A 22,085-nucleotide genomic window follows, 5' to 3' on the forward strand; every position below is an offset into this window, starting at 1 on the left:
AACCAGAGCACACAGCCCACACAGACACAGGGAAACACAAGTCACAGAGAGTGACCCGAGACAGGATTAAACCCAAAACCCAGGATCCTGGAGCTGTGTGGCAGGGACACTATTATAATGTTGCAACTTTATAATGTATCTATGATGATATGTGTAATGAGTTACACTTAAGCATAATACAAAAAATACAAATATCATTCAAATAGTAGGAGAGCACATTTATGTGAAACTTTCATTAACACGTAATTATTTCTGGATATTTAGAACAAGTTGATATTTATAAAAAGACCCTGTTAGGCAAAGCCTTAACTGAATAAAATAACAGTATTTTGCATCTGTTAATAACAGAAGTATTAACCATTTCTTATTTTCCCATCACTCTCAAAGGCACCAGAACAAAAACATCCAGAGACTTATACATTGACTGTAACACAAGCTCACAAGCTTAGGGCCAGTAACCCACTGGGGCTTTCCTCCTGAAGACTGTTTGTGATATGAAATTACAGTTTGGCCACTGGCCTACTTTATATTCCTACACAGTGTGTTGACGCAACCTTGCATAACTGCTTTTTCTTTTTTTCTTTTTTAATATAAATCTCTTTTATGGCCTAATGCATTTTCATTTATTCACATGCTAAAGAAAATAGGCCTTAAGTGAGTGAATGCAAGCTTTGATGTCATTCATGGCTCTAAAATCCAAAAGATACACCAGAGGACATCAGATAAAAAAGTCCCAAATCTCTAATTAACAATGAAGCTCTCCCATGGGGGAAACTATTGTGATGGAGTGGCAGGGCAGCTGTTGCACCTCCCTTAATTACTGGTTTAATTTAATTACGCCTCCCTGTCGTTACACAGCCACATTCAGGGGCACAGTGGAGAGACCTTAAAACAAGCTCCACAGGACTGTGCTACTGCATTCTAGACACTAGAATGAGCTAATTTTACAAACAGTGTAAGCTAAGTAGCAATGTATTAGCTGTATTTCTGTTTAAATTACCCTGTCTATGGGGTATTCTATTACCACTGAAAAACAGTGTACAGTATTACATTATACTATGAGTTGTAACTAATAAAATGTATTGAGAAAAATTAATACTATTACTTGGTGCTCAGTACTAGAGTAATTGCCACTACTTGGGATTTAAATGCAGAACTTTCCCCAAGAGGGCGGCACGGTGGTGCAGCAGGTAGTGTCGCAGTCACACAGCTCCAGGGGCCTGTGGGTTCGATTCCTGCTCCGGGTGACTGTCTGTGAGGAGTTGGTGTGTTCTCCCCGTGTCTGCGTGGGTTTCCTCCAGGTTTCCTCCCACAGTCCAAAAACACACGTTGGTAGGTGGATTGGCGACACAAAAGTGTCCATAGGTGTGAGTGTGTGAGTGAATGTGTGTGTGTGTGTTGTCCTATGAAGGACTGGCACCAGGGTGTATTCCCACCTTGCGCCCAATGATTCCAGGTAGGCTCTGGACCCACCGCGACCCTGAACTGGATAAGCGGTTACAGATAATGAATGAACTTAAACTCCCTAAGACACTCACAAAATGAAGCAATCTGCATATGGAAGATCATCACAGAAATGTACTGTGAATGTAAGAAAACGATCAAGAATACTGTGAATTTGGTTGAAAATCGTAGAACATTGGATGAAAGGGAAAAATCTAGAACAATGTGAATGTGAAAATTTAGAACTGTGTAAATGAAAGAGAATATTTCATATTACTATTAAGGTGGGCGAATATTGTAGACTAGTGTAAATGTTAGGGACTGTTCTAGATCAGTGTGAATGGAAAATAATATTTGTCACGGATCACGAGGCGGACTGACAGAGGCGGACGCACTTGCTAAAACAAATACTTTAATTTAACAAAAGAAACCACACAACATGAACAGGAAGCAAAACGAAATGACTTAACTGGGAAATAACAAAGACTAGACTCGGGGTAGACAGGAAACAAAACAACATGACTTAGAAAACAAAACGATTTGAATAGGATAGAGAAAGAGACAACACGACAGGACTCGGAACATAGTATAAACACGACATGACTGGGCAACAATACAATACGAAGTGAAATGAACGACAAACAGGACGTGAGACAAGAGGGCTTAAATGCTGACACAAACGAGACACACCTGGACAGATAATGAGGAGGACGGGTTAACACATGACACGGACGAGGAGGCGGAACAAAGGCGGGACAAGGGCGGAGACAAGGACATAAACAAAACATAGCCATGTGCTAAAAAGAGCACATGACCGGGGAAAACAGAGGTGACGAGACGAGGGCGTGACAATATTCTAGAACAATGTAAATATGTTAGAACATTCTGCAACATTGTCACTTTCAGAGATCATTCTATAACTGTATGGAGTGGAGAGAACATTGTACACAACAAATTCACCAGTGTTAAATCAACACTATTAATGTTATAGTAACACTGTTAGTGTAATAATATAACACGCACAGTGTTAAGTTAACAATAATAGTGTTGAATTAAAACTGGAGAATTTGCTGGGTAGAAGAATTTGAATATGAGGGAAGGTTCAGGAACACCGTACATGTGGGAGAGCATTCTAGGACTTTGTGAATGGAAGAAATGACTAGAACTATGTGAATGTGGGAGGCCATTTTGCCATGAGTGCAAATGGGAGATCGTTCTAGACCAATATAAGTATGGAAGAATATTTTGCAATATTGTGAATATTGAAGAATGTTCAGCAAGTATGTAAATGTGGGAGAACATGACATGACAGTGAAAATTGGAAAATATACTGCAACATTGTGAATGATGAAGAATACACTAGAACAGCAAGGATGGGATAAAACTTGGACGTTAAGAATGAAAGTCATGTCATACTTTAACCGTGGAAATGAAGAATATTCTCACAGCCAAAATTTAGATTCAAGGTCCAGATGTGAAGGCTACCATTGTGTTGTGGCACAACCAACTCTGTGCAGAATCACTAGAATAGTTCTGGAGGCAGCACTGCCTTAGAGGCAATATGTAGAACACTGCCTTAGAGGCAGAATGTTACTGGTAACCAGCCAAAAGGCAGGAATGAATGTCATAGGTTAGCACACGTTACTGCCATAAATGGTAAAGTTCCACAAAGACCTCAGCGGTTTGACTGCTTTGACTGTTGATGTATATTTAAACATAAGGTCTTAAGTGCAGTATTAAGAGATGTTTATTGTTTTGTATGTTTAGACGTATGCTCTGTGTCTGTGCCCCAAAGAGAGAAATGTTTAGGATAAGCTGTCAGTAATGATAGGAGACTATAAATCTTTACCCCTCCCTCAGTCCCTTGAACATGCAAATGTAGACCAGATTCCATATTACCATATTTGGAAAGGTTAAAGATCATAAAGATGGAAGTGCAAGCCAAGAGCCGGGAGAGAGACGAGCGCGCTGAATCGGACAACTCTCTCACTGGATCCTTAAGAACCCATAAGACACTGTTTCTGTAAATAAATATGTATTTACACCTTTAACCATGTCTGCTGAGATTCTTTTCCATCCCCTGTCTTCACAATACAGCAAATAAACAACACTGTCAAAAATGACTTTGCAAGAAGTAAATGGGTAATATATTATTCTTGTGTACTGTACACTAACAAAAATGTTTCATAATTTATTAGAAGTGTTGCAAAACTTTTTATTTTGCTTGAATGGAGGATTACTTTCCTGCACCTTTGAGTTAGGACTGCAGCCTCTGAGGAAGCTTCAGAATACTATACAGTCAAATTCTGCTGCCTCTCAGGCAGATTCTAAAGTACGTCTTCAGAATCTGCCTCAGAGACAGAAGAGTATAATATCATTCTGCAGTTCCCTAAGAGCCGGTTACACTACACTTCATTCAAACAGCACAAGAATTTTGCAGCATTTCCAACAAATCATGAAACAGAACTAAGTCTACAGTAACAAAATTAAAATTTTATTGCACATTTATTTCTTACAGATATATTTCTAGCATAAATATTTATCACATTATAGCATGGTATTTGGGCGGCACGGTGGTGCAGCAGGTAGTGTTGCTGTCACACAGCTCCAAGGACCTGGAAGTTGTGGGTTCGATTCCCACTCCGGGTGACTGTCTGTGAGGAGTTGGTGTGTTCTCCCAGTGTCCGTGTGGGTTTCCTCCGGGTGCTCCAGTTTCCTCCCACAGTCCAAAAACACACGTTCGTAGGTTGACTGGTGACTCCAAAGTGTCCATAGGTGTGAGTGAATGTGTGTGTGTTGCCCTGTGAAGGACTGGCGCCCCCTCCAGGGTGTATTCCCCGCCTTGCGCCCAATGATTCCAGGTAGGCTCTGGACCCACCTCGACCCTGAATTGGATAAGCGGTTACAGATAATGAAGGAATGAGCATGGTATTTCAAAATCTCAGCCCAGTATGTGTTAACCAATCAGGTTGTTTTGGCTTTTCAGAATCATTCTGAGTAGTGATTTTGCACACAAGCACACACTCTGATTTTGCATTAATGTGTTCAGCATTTTTTATATATATACAATGCACACGTTAATGGCTCCTTTGGAGGTTTGCAAACATATCAATGTTCTCATCAGTTTTTGAACAGCATCTCAGCCCAAAAATGAAATGCTTGAAGGAGCATCAAACTGAATTCTCTCTTTCTAACAGATGAGATAATCTTAACACTAAGATGCTGAAGTCTGGACCTGATGTCTGTTGACCTCACACAGCTCTTATAATAAGATAATCGGCCAAGATACGAAATCTTGGTACATGGCATAAATTTGACACATTGCTGGCTACACATCGCTCTGGTCTATAGCTGGTTCAAAAGTATGCCGTGAGGAAAAGAGGTGGATGTCAACGTGCTGATGGAAAAATCCCAGGCCTTCGCATTGCCTGGATCAAAGTAATCCAATTACTAAAATATGCTTTTTTGTGCATTTTCCTCTCTCTTTTGAGAGCTTTAATCTCCTGCTCTGTGTTACTGGAGAGAGAGTAAGTGATTTAGGTTCTAGCACAGCCCTCATCGTGACTGCACCGCTCCACTAACCTGGCGTAGTGCAGGAGGAGCTGGAAACCCCAGCTATCAGATCAGGGTAAACACTGCCAGAAAGAAGAAAGTGAGACAGATTCAGTTTCCTCTCTTTCGTCTCTCATTTTCTCTCCCTATCCTTTCTGCCAGGATCTTTGAGAACTCACTGCTGAGCGCTGAGGTGAAGGAAGGAGAGATTCTGCCTCCCACCATCCAGAAGCTGATGAAAGGATACAACAAGTACCTCAGGCCTTTCTTTGACAGTAAGAAATTTCTGCAAGCAAGAACACATGCGCATGCTCACACACACACACACACACACACACACACACACACACACACACACACACACACACACACACAAACACACACACATGCACTTCTCTCTTTCTTACCTATTGCTTTACTTAAATGAACATTTAACAGCTGTATTGGTGAAATTATTAAAACCAAAGAGAATCTTGAAAGATACACAATCACACACTTTGTCATAGTCCAAGGGGCTCAGATGCCTACAGTCTTGTGTGAAATTCAAATACCAGTTTAACTTCCACTCAAACAGGGCAATAAAGGAATTTTTCAGGGGACTTTTCTAATGAGAGTAGATAAGATATGATAATCCTCTTGCATAAGGCTGAATGTAAAAATATAAAAATCTCCAAAACTGTGCAAACCCTGATATACCACAAACTGTACTCTTCAGTCTGAAGGAATATGTAGCTGTCAAAAAAAGCTGTGAGAGGCAAAAAAGATATTAGTGCCCATCCTACAGCCCTGACCCCAAAATCCCTTAATGTGTTTGGGATTTCAAGGCTCTGACACATTTTCAACTTGCCAAGCACAACAGTAATTTAAAAGTCTAAAAGAGAAAATCCCATTAAAAGAAAAAATGTTAACAATTTACTGTAGGGTACTGTTTTGAAGAACACCTGACACCCACATTAGTCCTTCATGACAACTTACACAAATATACATTAACATTTATGAATGCTCATTCCAAAAGGCTTTAGCTGTCATAAAAGCCGTTTTTTGTTAGCTTTGACATAACAACTATGTTAAGGAGCAATCTGTAGGATATTTACTGTACTTAGTCATAAAATGTCCAGGGTGCGTGATCACAGATTAAGGAAACTGTCAAAGCTAAAACACTGCAGCCTCTCACAGCATTGCTAAAGCAATATATTCTCCTTGAGAAGTTCCCAGTCTGGTGCGGAGCTCCTATGATCCCACCTGTCATCCCACTCTCTGTCCAATCATTTTACATCCACTGTGTGGCCAGGTCTACAAACAGAGTTTCGCAGCCATGAAATGACCAAGTGAACATAGTTCATGATATACAACCCCGATTCCAATGAAGCTGGTGCCTTGTGTAAAAATAAAAATAGAATTCAATGATTTGCAAATCCTTTTCAACCTTTATTTAACTGAATACATTACAAAGACAAGATATGTAATGTTTAAACATTAACTTTATTGTTTTTTTTTTGCAAATATTCACACATTTTGAATTTGATGTCTGCAACACGTTCCAAAAGAGATGAGACAGGGGCATGTTTACTACTGTGCTGAATCACCTTTCCTTTTAACAACACTCAGTAAGCATTTGGGAACTGAGGACACTAATTGTTGAAGCTTTGCAGGTGGAATTCTTTCCCGTTCTTGCTTAATGTACAACTTAAGTTGCTTAACAGTCCGGGGTCTTCGTTGTCATATTTTGCGTTTCATAATGCACCACACATTTTCAATGGAAGACAGGTCTGGACTGCAGGCAGGCCAGTCTAGTATGTGGCTTGGCATTGTCTTGCTGAAATAAGCAGGAACGTCCTTGAAAAAGACGTTGCTTGGATGGCAGCATATATTGCTCTAAAACCTGTATGTACCTTTCAGCATTAATGGTGCCTTCACAGATGTGCACAGTTACCCATGCCGTAGGCACTAACACACCCTCATACCATCAGAGATGCTGGCTTTTGAACCTTGCGCTAATACCAATTCGGAGCCCGGAGGACACGACGGCCATGATTTCTAAAAACAATTTGAAATGTGGACTCGTCAGACCACAGGACACTTATCCACTTTGCGTCAGATCATCTCAGATGAGATTAGGCCCAGAGATGCCAGCTGCATTTCTGGGTGTTGTTGATATATTGCTTTTGCTTTGCATGGTAGAGTTTTAACTTGCATTTGTAGATGGTTTTTAATTCAATGTTGGTTTTCAGCCCTGCCGCTTACTTGCAGAGGTTTCTCCATATTCTCTGAATCTATTGATAATATTATGGACAGTAGATGATGAAATCCCTACATTCCTTGCAATTGTACATTGAGAAACGTTGTTCTTAAACTGTTGGACAATTTGCTCATGCATTCACAAAGTGGTGAACCTTGCCTAATCCTTGTGTGTGAATGACTGAGCCTTTCGGGGATGCTCTCTTTATTTTCAATCATGACACTCACCTGTTTACAATTAACCTGTTCACCTGTGGAATGTTCCAAACAGGTGTTTTTTGAGAATTACTCAACTTTCCCAGTCTTTAGTTGAAATGTTGAAAAACATGAACTGAGATGAGATTGCTGCTCCATAGGTTGGTTGTATTGACTTATTTTTGCTGTAGATGGAACTGACTTGGTAGTGCTCTTACTGCATGCAAATAAACAAAGACAGAAAGTGCTTCAGAACTAAACAACTCGAGCTGCAATTGTGTTTCTGTGGTAATACAAACAGGGAATAAAAATGTACAGACTGTTAAGTTTCAGTCAGATACAAACAACAGTCAGTTTTATCCCCTCAAACATACCATTCCACCTTAAAGGTATCAACAATCGTACATGTTCCCTTTAAGAGCCAGTGAAAACCTGTCATTCTGTCATGCTGAAAACAAGAAAAAGATCTACAAATTCAGTTGTCATAACATACTGTGTCATTTCAACCCCAGAAAATGTCATGACACAACCATGTCACCAAACATCTATGTCACTTGACATATATGTTATGTCAGCTTCACATCAAAGTTGACAAAAGCAGCCTTTGTGACAGATGATGCCTTTTGGAAGAAGCATTTCTAAAGGTTTATGTATGTTTGTGTCAGTTGTCATAAAGAATTGTGTAGGTGTCATGTAGCTTAGCTTTTTTAAACATGCCCTACAGTAAGGTGTTACTGAAAAAAAATGACATATTCCATGGTGTTTTGCCTTCTATTGTTCTCTATATGTTATAGTGAGATAATGAAATGAACACTGGGGATTACAATGAAAGTTGGTATCCCCACATTCATCCTTCATGACTTGATGCAGAGTTGTCTTCTGATAAGGATAGTTGCCATGAGCTTTGAGGGGAAAAAAAATCTCTATTTGTATAAGGGAATGTATTTAAATGGATTTAGGGAACACTGGACAGTCTTAGAATGAGGCTTCAGAAATTGCTACGTGATGAAAGCTGACATTGTCTCAGCACTGTTGTTTGTCTGCTGTTGGTGGATATGTGTATTTTTGGCTTGAGGGGAAATAAAAATATTGTGCAGAGAGTCAAGAAAAACAGAAATATGTGCAGTGACATATGATACAAATACAACCTCATTTCCAGAAGAGTTGAGACATCCTATATAATGCAATAAAAAAGAAGAATAAAGTTTCTCAACTAATTTTCTCAAAATTATAGAACTTGGGTGTTTCGCAGTACGTAATATAATTAAAGATTCAGAAGATCTATAAAAATATCTAAATGCAAGGAACAAGAACCATAATTGGATGGCTGAGATCTTCAGGTCCTCTGATGGCACTAAAATGAAAGGCCTTAACAACTTCCCAAACCATTGTGAACACAGTTTAACACTTCATCCACAAATGCAAAGGGGCCCAAGCTTAAAGTGAAGTGGAAAAATATCCTGTGGTCAAACAAATGAAGTTTAAATTTAAATATTATTATTTAAATATTATTACATTTTTTTATAATTAAATTTTTAAGGGCGGCACGGTGGTAAAGCAGGTAGTGTCGCAGTCACACAGCTCCAGGGATCTGGAAGCTGTGGGTTCAAGTTCCGCTCCGGGTGTCTGTGAGGAGTTTGGTATGTTCTCCCCGTGTCCACGTGGGTTTTCTCTGGGTGCTCCGGTTTCCTCCCGAGGTCCAAAAACACACATTAGTAGGTGGATTGGTGACACAAACGTGTCTGTACATGTGAGTATGTTTGTGAGTGTTTGTCACCATGTGAAGGACTGGCACCCCCTGCAGGGTGTGTTCCTGCCTTGCGTCCAGTGATTCCAGGTTAGTATCATGGAGACCCCAAGCTGTTGAGCTGCTGAAATCCAAAACATTTCACTTTCAAAACTATAGCAACTGGTGTCCTCAGTTCCCAAAGTGTAAAGAAGAGGTGATGCAAAAACGTTTAAAGAAGTTTAAAGGAGTTTAAAGAAGAGGTGATGCAACACATGTTCCATTTCTTTTTGGAAATGGGTTGATGGCATCAAATTTAAAAAAAAGGTAAATATGTATCAAAAAACAAATAAACTTTCTACAAAATTTAGTTTCAACATCTGAAATGTCATTGTAAAATATTAAATTTAATATAGGGTTTAAATCATTCACACATCATTGTATTTTATTTTGCACAGTATCTTGACATATTTGGAATGGGATATAGCAAATCATATTTATTTCTTGATTTTTCACAATAACTGGATGTACGTAATGCTGTGCTGTTTCTCTGTCCCTCAGATGGTCCTGTCACTGTAGGCATGAGTTTGGATATTGCCAGCATTGACACAATATCAGAGATTAATATGGTGAATATGTTATCTATATTCTTAAAAAAAATTTTAAGGCAATGTATGTTAGTTTATGTGTATTAAGCATTTAATATTGTAATTTCATGCAATTTCAAGTTTGGTTGGATAATGCCTGTTACTCACGTAGTTTTTCTTGTGTAGGACTACACAGCGACCATCTTCCTTCGGCAGCGCTGGACTGACGAGAGGCTTGTGTTTGAAGGCAATAAGAGCTTGAGTCTTGATGGGCGCCTGGTGGAGCTGCTGTGGGTTCCAGACACCTTCATTGTGGACTCTAAAAAGTCCTTCCTGCATGACATCACTGTGGAGAACCGGCTGATCAGAATCTTTCCCAATGGGACTGTGCTTTATGCTCTCCGGTGAGCTTACCTACATCTTCATATTGCAGTTTTATCTTCAAATTCTTTAGGGGAGGTTTCCCATAAGGGATTAAGCTTTGTCCTGGACTATATCCTCCTTCCAAATAAAAATCACAATTCAAAATGCTGTGTAGTCCAGGACTAGGTATAATCCCTGTCTGGGAAACCATCCTGTAGAGTGCTGGCTGTGACTTCTGGGCTTTTTAAGGGGCTATTGGTTGTGTTTCAAAGATGACGAGTATGTGTGTCACATATATGCACTCTGATTAGGCCATGGTACCCATAAACTATTCTTGAGTATCTACCCTCTTACATAGTTCAAACTCAATGTGTGAGATTAGAGGTGGCAAATGTAAGATGTAAAAAGAAAAAGTAAAGCATATATTAATGTTGGATTTTATTATGATATCATTCATAATCTATAAGCGCTTATCCAGCTCAGAGTCACAGCGGGTCCAGAGCCAACCTGGAATCATTGGGCACAAGGCGGGAATGCCCCGTCCAGGGTGTACCAGTCCCTCACAGGGCAACACACACACTGACACATTAAGTGACATTTTGAGTTGCCAATCCACCTACCAACATGTGTTTTTGGACCGTGGGAGGAAACCCACGCAGACATGGGGAGAACACACCAAACAGTCACCCGGAGAGGGAATCGAACCCACAACCTCCAGGTCCCTGGAGCTGTGTGACTGCGACACTACCTGCTGCACTACCGTGCTGCCCATTATGATAGCAAATTATTTATTTAATGTACACAGACACAGCCCATGCAGCCCATTTGGCTGAGCTGTCCCTCCATGTCTGTTGTGGCTGCCTAAATTCCAAGGCCTTAATTGTTAATGTATACCAAATAATCCGCCACATTATCCAAACTTAGTATTCGATAGGCATGCAGAGGATAGGATAGGCAGAGATGGAGCAGGCTAGAACCATGAAAAACATAACATTAAGTGAGGTACTCTTTCTAATAAATCAACATTTGTTATGTAATGAATAAGAAATAAACGATTTATACTGATTTTAACAATTGTTGGAATGGTGGAAAAACATATGCAAACCAATGGCCTTTTAAGACTTCCATATATTTCAAATCCTTTCCAATGAGCCAAAGAGGTGTCAGCCCAGTTGAAACTAAATTCTGGGAAGGACATTTACTACCATTGAGTTTTAACAACTTTGGAACCTAAGTCTGAACAAGAAGCACATCACCATGACCAGAGCTGGGCAGCCTTGCATGAAAGCCTTGTTGTGACACAGGAGGTTGTACATGCACATAGTTTATTTAAATGGGACACTTAACTTTATTGTATATGCACATTTCATCTACTGAGATGTGTCACTGATCTTGTGCATGTATTTGAAATGAAATGAACATGTTTGGTCAAAGCTGAAGATTAGTAGATTTTTTGTGTCGTTCTGAACAATAAACCATATGAATAGGAAAACAATTAACAATCTAATTGCATTTACTTTTTCTCTGATTAAACAAAACAGGGATAAGGTCTTACCGCTCCAAACTATGCACTAAAAGCGCTCTTGAAAACCCAGTACCTGCAACATTAATGAAAGCTTTGTGCATCATTTATATAATGACAGGAGACAATGTAGCACAGTAAGCTCTGATTCTACTCAGATTTTTTGACTTTGCACAGCATTAATGTTCATGCACCCTGTTTCCTCTGTCAACACATTTAAACTTGTGAAAAAAACAAGAAATTATGCCAGTAATTTCTGTTCCCCTGGTGGTATGGCCACTAGAGGACCTGGGGAAAGAAGCTACAGAAGTTAAAGGTGTTTGGAAATTTTTTTTTTCACTTGACTTTAACGTTTTCTCCACATTAGCACACCCACTGCATGAAGGGGTGGTTAATAAGATGCTGAGTTGGATCAGACGTGTAAGTGGAAACATAAAAAGTATGCAGGGGAGTTGGCCGACTGGACCAAATTATAAAACACAAAAGAACAGGGCTTATACAGCCATTACCATACGAGGATAAAGAGGCCAACAAATAAATATGCACAAAACTAATGAAACACGAGAGGGTATTAAGAAGATAGGCACAGGTTGTGCCAGGAGGAGATAAGGAAGAACAGAGACACTACTGAGCTGGGTGAGGCAGAGCCAGGAATTACCTCTCAACTGTCTCTGAAAAAAAATGTTTCCCAACAGAATCAACACAGTACAGTTTAGTCCCAGACTGAGTTTAGTCTGTTTGTAAAGTGCCCCTGAAATGATTTTTGAAATCTTTTGGTTGTTTTCTGTGACAGGTTCAAGCATAGAAGATTAAGTGCCTCTTTTCGATCTTTGATGTCTTATCAAAAGCCTAGTAGTGCCTGAATTTTAAAGAAACATGGTGCAATAGGCTGTAATTGTGTGTTCGATGCCAAGTGTAGACTATTTTAGTGATGCAGACTCATGTTCATCAAATGAGCAGCGTGAACTCTCAGTGGCCCCCAGTTAAAAATATGCTACAAAATATAAGCTATTAATAAGCTAACCATCATAACGAAAGTCAACTAAAGCACTTTGTTGGGGTCTGTAATAATGATAAATGTATGATGGATATAGGGTTCTTGAATTAAGTTATCAGAAGTGATTAAAGAGAATGAAGTTGGTCATCAATTGTTTCAGCTAACGTGAAATATATTGGGCGTATATATATATATATATATATATATATATATATATATTTTTTTTTTTTTTTTTGTTTTGGGGCGGGTAAAATATTGTAATAATTCAGACAGTTGTTATTTTAATAAAAAAATAAAGGTAACATCTAAACAAAACCATGTACTTTTAGGTTATGCATTATTTTTTTCATAATAATTATAATAATAATTTCATAATTTTTTTTTGGTTTTTTTTTTTTTTTTTTTTTTTTTTTTTTCTTTTCCGATATATAATTAAGCACTTAGGGGTGGCACAACTGGTAGTGTCTCCAAGGTCCAGGGTCCTGGGTTTGCAGGTTTGAGTCCTGCTTTGTGTAACTGTCTGCATTCTATCTGTGTATGTGTGGGTTTCCTTTTTCCCCACAGTCCAAACATATACACAAGGGTAGGTGGATTCACCATGCAACAGTGTCCATATGTGTGAGTGTAAAAGTGATTGCGTGAGTGTGTGGTGGCACTGTAATGGACTGGCACCCCATCCAGTGTGTGTAACTGCCTTGCTAAGACAGTGAGAACAGTGGTAACACCATTGGCTCACGCGTGAGAGACCTGGGTTCAATTCCAGCTCTGGGCAACCAGTCTCTGGTACACCAGTAAGAGTTCTTGGGCAAGATTCCTAATGCTGCATTGACCTAGTTGTAATACAAGTGTCCTTGTGAGTCGCTCTAGATAAGAATGTCTGCCAAATACCTTAAGTACAAAAGTGACATCTTAATTCAGCTTGTCAATTTTTCTCAGCATTAAGGAACTGCTAACCTATAGTGGGTGTTCAACTTTTTCTCTCTGTTTCTTTTTTTTGTTTGTTTGTTTTGTTTTCAGAATCACCACTACAGTAGCCTGCAACATGGATCTGACCAAGTACCCCATGGATAAACAGACATGCACCCTACAACTGGAAAGCTGTAAGAGGACCACTGCTTAACACTCTTTCCCACTCTCTCTCTCTTGCTCTCTCTCTCTCACACACACAATTTTTTGAGGCATTAAGGAGAGTGTTGCTCTGGCAACAAGATATAGGCTCTTATTTTTTTATTTTTTTATTTATTTTTTTTTTACTCCTCAGCTCTCGCTTGTCGCATCGGCAATGTACGGCTGCGTAATCTGTTTCATATTTCATAAGTACATGTTGTGGTTGCACATCAAAAGACAGTGACTCTTGCACAACATACACACACACACACACAAATGTGACTTTTTAGAATTACTCACACACATAAATAAACATGTCCAGAACCAACCAACACACATACACACCATCCAGTCACCAACACACAGTCAGGTCAATATTCTTGTGCATTTAGAATGCAGTGGGGCTCTAGGCGGCGTGAGTGTGGCTCAGTATGGGAGAGAGAGATAGGAAGAATGCCATATGGAGAGCACATGCTCTAGTCAAAGTAGTAAAACAGGAGCGTGTGGCGAGCTGCTGTATTTGCGTATGCCAGTTTATGTGGGTCATTGTTACCGGCGGAAAGCAGATTTGCTGTCTTTAGACACTAAATCCTCCCAGTCATTTCTCTCTCTCTCTCTCTCTCTCTCTCTCTCTCTCTCTCTCTCTCTCGCTCATTCTCCCTCCCTCCCCCTCTCTCTCTCTCTCTCTCTCTCTCTCTCACACACACACATGCATGAATTTGGGATTTGGCCCTGATTGATTAACATTATTATGTAAGGCCAAGGCTGCAAGGAAAGAGAATGAATGAGCTAGAGAAAGAGGAGGCTGCACACAGTTCTCTGAGTCTGTCTGTCTGTCTGTCTGTCTCTCTCTCTCTCTCTCTCTCTCTCTCTCTCTCTCTCTCTCTTTTCTCTCTGACTTTATTTTGATAATAACTTGGTAATTAGACTTTATTTGCCAAGCATGTTTGCACATTAGAATATTTATCATCAGTATGGCACTCTATGGCATTTTTTGGGCTTCAGTGCTTCGGCCTAGATATTCGAATACTCAGAGAGTGGGGTGGTGTATATTTTTGCCATTAACAAAATTTGCTTCCGACCCTTGCTTTAATATCCCTCTCTCCAGGCTGCGCCATGACCCAAAGCGCGGCTTCACTCACTAGCCTGTTAACTAGCTCACTAACTAAGGGCACAGAGTATACACAATTTAACCAGTTTGAGCAAAAGTGCTCGAATTTCAGGCACAAAGCTGACAACATGAACTGTGGCGTCGCCTCACTTCATTGTAAGTGTGTTGTTTTAGCATGTTAGGCTGTTTTTTATGACTGAGTTTCACATGGAACTAGTGGCACTGAGCATGCATTAACGGTGCCAGTGGGGCTAGGTTCACCTATGTGAAGCTCTAATGGATAGGATATTTTACGTCTTATCTTGTGTGATTATAATAGGCTTCATTTGCACAAATACTTTTATGTTGATGAGCCTGAATATGGGTGGAAGGGAAAGAGCACTTTTTTTTTACTGCTGGAGCCTGAATGTGGTGGAGCGCTGTCTTTAACGATTTATCCAAAAATATCCGAATCTCAAAATTAGAAAGTGAATACATACCCATTGACCCGACTATTTGGGGCCAGCCCTATTGTTCAGAAAATCAGCTTTCAGCGCCCCCTGTAAAATTAAAGCCGCATTTTGGCTCTGCTTGCTGAGTCATTCTCTAACTTCTGCTCTATGTGGTGCCACTAAGAGTACAGAGTGTACACAAATAAAATAGTGTTCTAAGTTGATGTGTAAAGCTGGCAAAGTGAATTGAAGCTTTGCCATGCTTCATTGTAACTAGGTTGATGTAGCGTTTTAGGCTTTGTTCAAGACTTTTATATTGACAAGGCTGAATACATGTGGAGTGGAGGGTTGCTTTTATCATCAAAAAAAAAAGAATATCCGAATCTCCAAATTATAAACTGAATACCTACCCAGCCCTAGTCATCAGTAACAAAAGAGTTCAGTGCACAATCGATTTTCATGCTTACACGGTGCTTGAGAAGGTAGATGGAACATTAAAATGTAACATATAAAAAAAAAGTTTTGAAATATGTTCTTTGAGATTAGATCACTTATTTTTAAATACAAGGCAGACTAGATTTCATTTTTATATGCATTATGATTGGTGTACACAATACATGAATTTTTGTCAATCCACCCACTACCTAGGTCTCTCCTCACCACGAGGCATGCAAAACAGCCACTGTGTATTTCTGAACTGCCACATATGAAATGGCATTAAACAGCTTAACAGCATTGGAGGAGAATATTAACTGCCCAATTAGTTATCTGACTGCTTTGGCTAGGATTGTGCTGGATAATCCTTCCCATTCGAATTGAGCTACAGATGACTGTGGCATCACTGGAAATTAAATTGGCAATCTCCTAATATCAGGGTCAACACTAAGACTGTTGCATGGGACAGTGTTATAACGTAATCATTACGAAAATATCTACAGTACTACTCATCATTATAACAATCTAAATAAACTTAGAGCCCCACAAATGATCTCAATCATGTGTTTGCAATAAACTAGTTTTATACATCACTAAGACCACTTATGCTCAACTTTTGAATGATTCAAAAACTTGTTTTACAGATGTTTTACAGATCTGCTGAAATATAAATATAATCTGTGAATATTTACCATTTACTCACTTTACAGGCACCTTAATTTTCCAAGGACAGTGTGGTAAAACTGCTGACATAAGAGTTTAATAATAATTCTATATATAATAATATATATAATCTTGAATTTTGCTAATTTCAGTGCCAGGTATTCATGCCCACATAAACTCCTGGAAAATGGAACATCTTGCTCTGGTGCACTGGATGGTTAAAGTACTCATACGCTCAATAGCTGACCCAGCTTATGAAATGATAATGGAGCACTTAATGAGGTGGATCATGTGTGATGGACTGGGGACTAGTTTAAACTGCAGTTTTAAAGAACCCTGGGAGCAGGATTTAGAAACTGAAAGCTTAAAATACAGTATTAAATGCCCTGCACAGTTACACATCTGAAAACTTATACAATGGAAGAAGGGTAAAAGAAAACATTGCTTATAAAACTGGATAAAATGGTTTGTTCCATCCTCAAATGATTATTAGGTGTTGTTGAATTGAAAGATAATATAAAACGAATAGTAATTATAGCTGTTAGTTCATTATTGTCCGTTTTTCTTAGAATGTATTGCCAGCATTGACATAAGAATGTGAAAAAGACTTATACTTTAGTTAAAGTAAAAAAAATACTACATTATATTTTTATACTGCTTTCTGTTTTTTACTGTCATTTCATATTCACTTTTCTGCCGTTTTCTGGATTTTTACATACAAGGAGAAGTGCTTTTATAGCATAGCTGAACTTGATATTACTAAATTTATTACTAAGTAACATTCAGATGGAAGGACTGGCGCCCCCTCCAGCGTGTGTTCCCGCCTTGCGCACAGTGATTCCGGGTAGGCTCCGGACCCACCGCGATCCTTAGATGGATAAGTGGTTACAAACAATGAATGAATGAACATTTAGATGTTTCAGATTTACATTGCTCATGAATGTAACGTCATTAAATCTTGACACACAATACTTATGTATAAAAATGAATCTTATCTAGAAAATTGGAAACTGAAGTGGAAACTTGCCTTTTTAATTTACTATACAGCTGATTTGTGCAGTATAGTAGACAGTACAGAGCAGCAGCCCTATTGGTGAGGATCACAGATTGTGTGTCCAAATCTGCGGACACAAACTTTATACATATATATAGATTTATATGTCCCTGCTTAACTAGCCACCGTGGATACAGAATGACACAGCTGTATTTTAAATGAGTTAATATATCGTGAATGAATTGCATGGTCTCGAAGATCGACATGTCAGTTGCTAGCTACTGGTTTGTGACCAAACCTTTTTTTCCAGATGGTAAAACTCATATCTCCCTCCACACTGCCACAGTGTAGGTCAAAACAACTTTCTGCACTAAAGTAGAGCATTACATGCCAGATGTCAGTCAAATGAAACACACATCCTTCTGTCTTATAGTATTATGATCAATGAAGTTCATGATGTAGGAGGTAAAATTGGGACAGAGGCAAATTTTTGACACTTGGAACGTACTACATATACAAACCCTAGTTATTAATACGCCTGATTACAAGAACCGACTTCAGATTCAGTACTGACATCAATAATTGACATCCACATTATTTTGTATTGGAACCTGCTTTAATTCTAATATGCATGTGTCATCTAACAGCATAAAGAAATTGTACCGCGCTTCAAATTGCAAAGCAGATGCAGGACAAAGGTTTTGAATTAGAATTAGACTGAAATATTAATTTGCCACTGACAGAAATAGAGAGACTGGAGGAATAAGACTCACAGCTGCAGCTCCATATTGTTGCCTAATGAAACCACAAAAGATGAAAGATGTTTAAAGAAGGTTTTGTTTCAGCATAGGTAGAAGACATCTAGAATTAATGCACTTATATCAGATATTACATTCTGTTCACAGCATGTTACTGCTGATTACAGTACAACTTTCCATGCTGAACACAGAGCCAGTATTCATATTCTGTAGTACATATTATTATTAAAAATAATAATGAAAATTTCTCTGAGCAAACAACCCTAATAAGATCATGTTATTTGAAATGCATTCTAATAGCAAGTATACATGGACTATTATACCAGAAATATTTTCCATTATAAAGAAAAGGGTGCTATATATTGCCATATAGCTAATGTAGCTATATATACATATACATACATATAGCTAAAGTAATGCATTCTCCATCATATGCCTCTTGCTCTGAGGGGATTTGTATAAAGGGAAAGTACAGATTAATGAGCATTACGTGTATAGTCCCTGTTAAGCACTCTTACAGTAATAAATATGGATGATGAGTATGATTAGCACTTCTTATTACACAGCTCCCTCTTGAGGAAGCACACAGAGACTGCTTGCTGTGGAGCGCTTCCATTCTGTGTAATGCAATAATGCAGCTAGTTGAACACTTTGTTCCACCAGAACACTTGAGTTTTAAGGATGCTGAAGGTGTGTTTATTTTGTTCTGCAGCAGTCAGCTTGTAATTCATGTATGTTTATCAATGCAACATGTTTCAGAATCTTTCACTCTAACCTTCCTTGCTTGTCAATAGCTTGAGGAATTTTTTTTCACAGGCACTTTCTCTAATTTTCTCTCTAAGGGGGATATAATATCAATGATGTGATGTTTTACTGGACGAGAGGAAACGACTCAGTCAGTGGTCTGGATACTCTGCGTCTGGCCCAGTACACTGTTGAGGATCACTACACATCTGTCTCAGAGGCAGTGTATGAAACAGGTACATTACATATCTACAGTTTACAAAAGCTTATACATAGTTAAAACACATACATATATATATAATATATACAAATATATATATATATATATATATATATATATATATATATATTTTTTTTTTTTTTTTTTTTTTTTGTACCCAAGGGTGCCACCACAGTGATTATGAAATATTCCACAACAGGGAATATTTTTTTCTCAATGTGTTATTCACTTAAGGATTAAAATGTGTTCCTCAGACAGAAGTAAAAATGTGGTGTATTTATTCAGTACTCTATAGCTTTAAATCTACACTGTAAACCCCTAGAAATTTCCTAAATGTGGCTATGTGAGCTGCATTTCACAGAAAATGCTCTGTAGTGTTAGACGTTTTGAAGTACTTTACCACTAAGGACTGCCGTAACCCAGTGTTAAAGGTTTCTCTATGTCATAGACCAAGAGAAGTAACTTTGATGTGATATCATGTCATCACAACTTGATAAGACTTAACATTCACTTGGGGAATTGCCTTCAACACTGCAATGACAGCAAAACGTAAACATACAAAGCACTTACTTTTATTATTATTATTGTAGTGTGAATGGCCTATGATCTTGTGGTTTTAGATATAAATAACTTATCACAGCAGGAGAGCCACAAAATGTATATTTACACATACATATTTTTTTTCTGAAATGTATTAATAAGCAACTTGTCCCCACTTCACTAATCCAAGAGCCTCTTTCATGAAGGTTGTACACCTGATGTTGGTATGGATTTGAATGCTTTTCATTCCATGTGTACCAGGTTTCAGTAGGGCTCTTTCAGCCACAAGAGCACCACTGAAGCCAGGTACTCATGTAATGATTAGCTTTGGGTTACAAATGCCACTCTTCACCTAAGATGTATTTATATGAGCACTGTAGACAGTATATTTGCCTTTAAATTACATCTTCAGAATCATTGTGTTGCTTCATTGACCTGTAATGTAGAGAATAAACCAACTGCACTATGTAACATTTGAAGTAGGGTTGGAAACCAAACCTCTACCTTCACTCCCCACACTTGATTTCAAGACATTGCTGTAAAAATGAATTACCCTGCAGGGGGGAGCCTATGAGCAAATATATAAACTTTTACCTAGTGTCAATATCAGTCACTTTAAAGAACTAAGATTCACTGCTCCAAAGCCGATAGCATGCAGCCTGTTTGTTAATTAGAAGGATATTTTAAAAAATGTCATATACAATAATAACTCTTTGTCTTGTAAGGTAACTATCCAAAACTCATCTTCCACTTTGAGCTGAAGAGAAGCATATTATATTTCATCCTGGAAACCTATGTGCCCTCCAGTCTGCTAGTCGTCCTGTCCTGGGTGTCCTTCTGGATCAGTCAGTCATCAGTGCCGGCACGTATATGCATAGGTACGTTATCTCCACACATCACATGCTTGGTCCGCTGCATCCAATTCCACATTTCTTAGTGTCTTAAAGCTGATTATGATTAGTGACATGATAAGCTCCACAGTGGAGTGGCTTCAGAGGCAAGCCAGTATCAAATCTGGATTAAAGGTCTATTGATTTGGAATCATAAATGCTGGTATATCACTTTTGGAACAGTATGTGAAATTATTTTTAGACCAGATAAAACCTCCTCAAACTGTAATTCTTGATTACCAGTGTTCAGTTAAGTACAGTTCAATCCAAGGTCCTCAAATGAAGCAAAAGCAAGTGATAGATAGAGTTAAGCAGCAATATATACATGTATATTTTTTATATTATTTTGGCAATTTACAGTGTGAAGATGGCTCTATCAAAAATGTTAATCAAGTTCATTCTTTTCGCTTTTGAAGGGTATATTTCAGGCCCTTAATTAACTTCTATATAGTGGAAATTATGGGATTTTAGGGAATTGCCACTGCTTGAAAGTTCAAAAGCACAACTATTTCAACCGTGTTACATTCGCACTTGCATCAGTACTTGCATCAGCATGAGTTGAAGCCACATTTTCTATATTAAATGAATGAAATGCAATTCTTGTTTAATGTTGAAGGTGTCACCACAGTCTTAACAATGACAACACTGATGATGGGAGCAAGGACGTCTCTACCCAACGCTAACTGCTTCATCAAGGCTATAGATGTTTATCTGGGAATTTGTTTCAGTTTCATCTTTGGAGCATTGATAGAGTACGCGGTCGCTCACTTCTGCACACTCCACCACCCTGACTGCAACAATGCACTTATGGTAAGACTGATGTATAGTTAGCCCTAGACTTCATGAAGCGTGTATTTTTGTTGATTAACTGCCATATGAATAAATACAATCAAGTCTGTTTGTTTTTGTTATGCAACTCTTAAAATTTACAGCTACAAATAGCTAATCGGGCAATCTGTGCCCTCTAGGCGCAATCTATTTCACTAAGTAGTTGAGTAGCCATAGCACAACTGGACAACTGAACATGCAAATCCACTTAAGCTAAGTAGTTTTGGGCCTGACTGAGATCTTGACTCTCTGAAGTTATTAAAGACTCAGGGCATTTGCTCAAAAAGTGGGGTGTGACCCCAAAGTCCTGCCTTCAAAGTTTGAAAATCTTCATCTTCAAAGTAAAAATTGTCTTAATCAATCCCTCTAGTGTCTTCTCTACCAGTAGTTGGTGTGTGGTTAGTGTACTGGTGAAGATTCCCTGACAACACATCATACAAATAGATGCTGCACATTAGTGGTGGCTGAGAAGACATTCTAATTGTACCACTTCATGGTACAAACTTGGCTCAGTTTGGCATGACATTTTTGCTTTTTGCTAGGCAAATCAGGTAAAAACTGTCACTTTTTTAGTTTCTGCTCATGCCTGGTTCCAAGCGAGATGGGTTGAGACTAAATGGAATGAGTTGAGACTAAATGTTTAAACATCACAGCCTTGATTGGCCAGGAAACTTGTCTGTATGGTGAAATGCAGACATTCACACACAAACTAGACTACTAGAAGCTACAGTAGTGATCACA

General features: G+C 38.6%; 1 protein-coding gene across 1 annotated transcript in view; it reads left to right on the forward strand.

Moving 5' to 3' along the window:
• LOC136705859 (gamma-aminobutyric acid receptor subunit pi) overlaps positions 1-22,085 on the forward strand; it is a 95,518-nt gene that overhangs the window by 65,436 nt on the left and 7,997 nt on the right. The window contains exons 4-10 of the mRNA XM_066679662.1: positions 5,158-5,270; positions 9,716-9,783; positions 9,928-10,145; positions 13,641-13,723; positions 18,965-19,102; positions 20,352-20,504; positions 21,133-21,326. Of these exons, the coding sequence (XP_066535759.1) occupies positions 5,158-5,270; positions 9,716-9,783; positions 9,928-10,145; positions 13,641-13,723; positions 18,965-19,102; positions 20,352-20,504; positions 21,133-21,326 (967 nt within the window). The remainder of the gene's footprint in view (positions 1-5,157; positions 5,271-9,715; positions 9,784-9,927; positions 10,146-13,640; positions 13,724-18,964; positions 19,103-20,351; positions 20,505-21,132; positions 21,327-22,085) is intronic.

The sequence above is a fragment of the Hoplias malabaricus genome, chromosome 8 (assembly GCF_029633855.1).
Source record: "Hoplias malabaricus isolate fHopMal1 chromosome 8, fHopMal1.hap1, whole genome shotgun sequence".
NCBI classification, from domain to species: domain Eukaryota; kingdom Metazoa; phylum Chordata; class Actinopteri; order Characiformes; family Erythrinidae; genus Hoplias; species Hoplias malabaricus.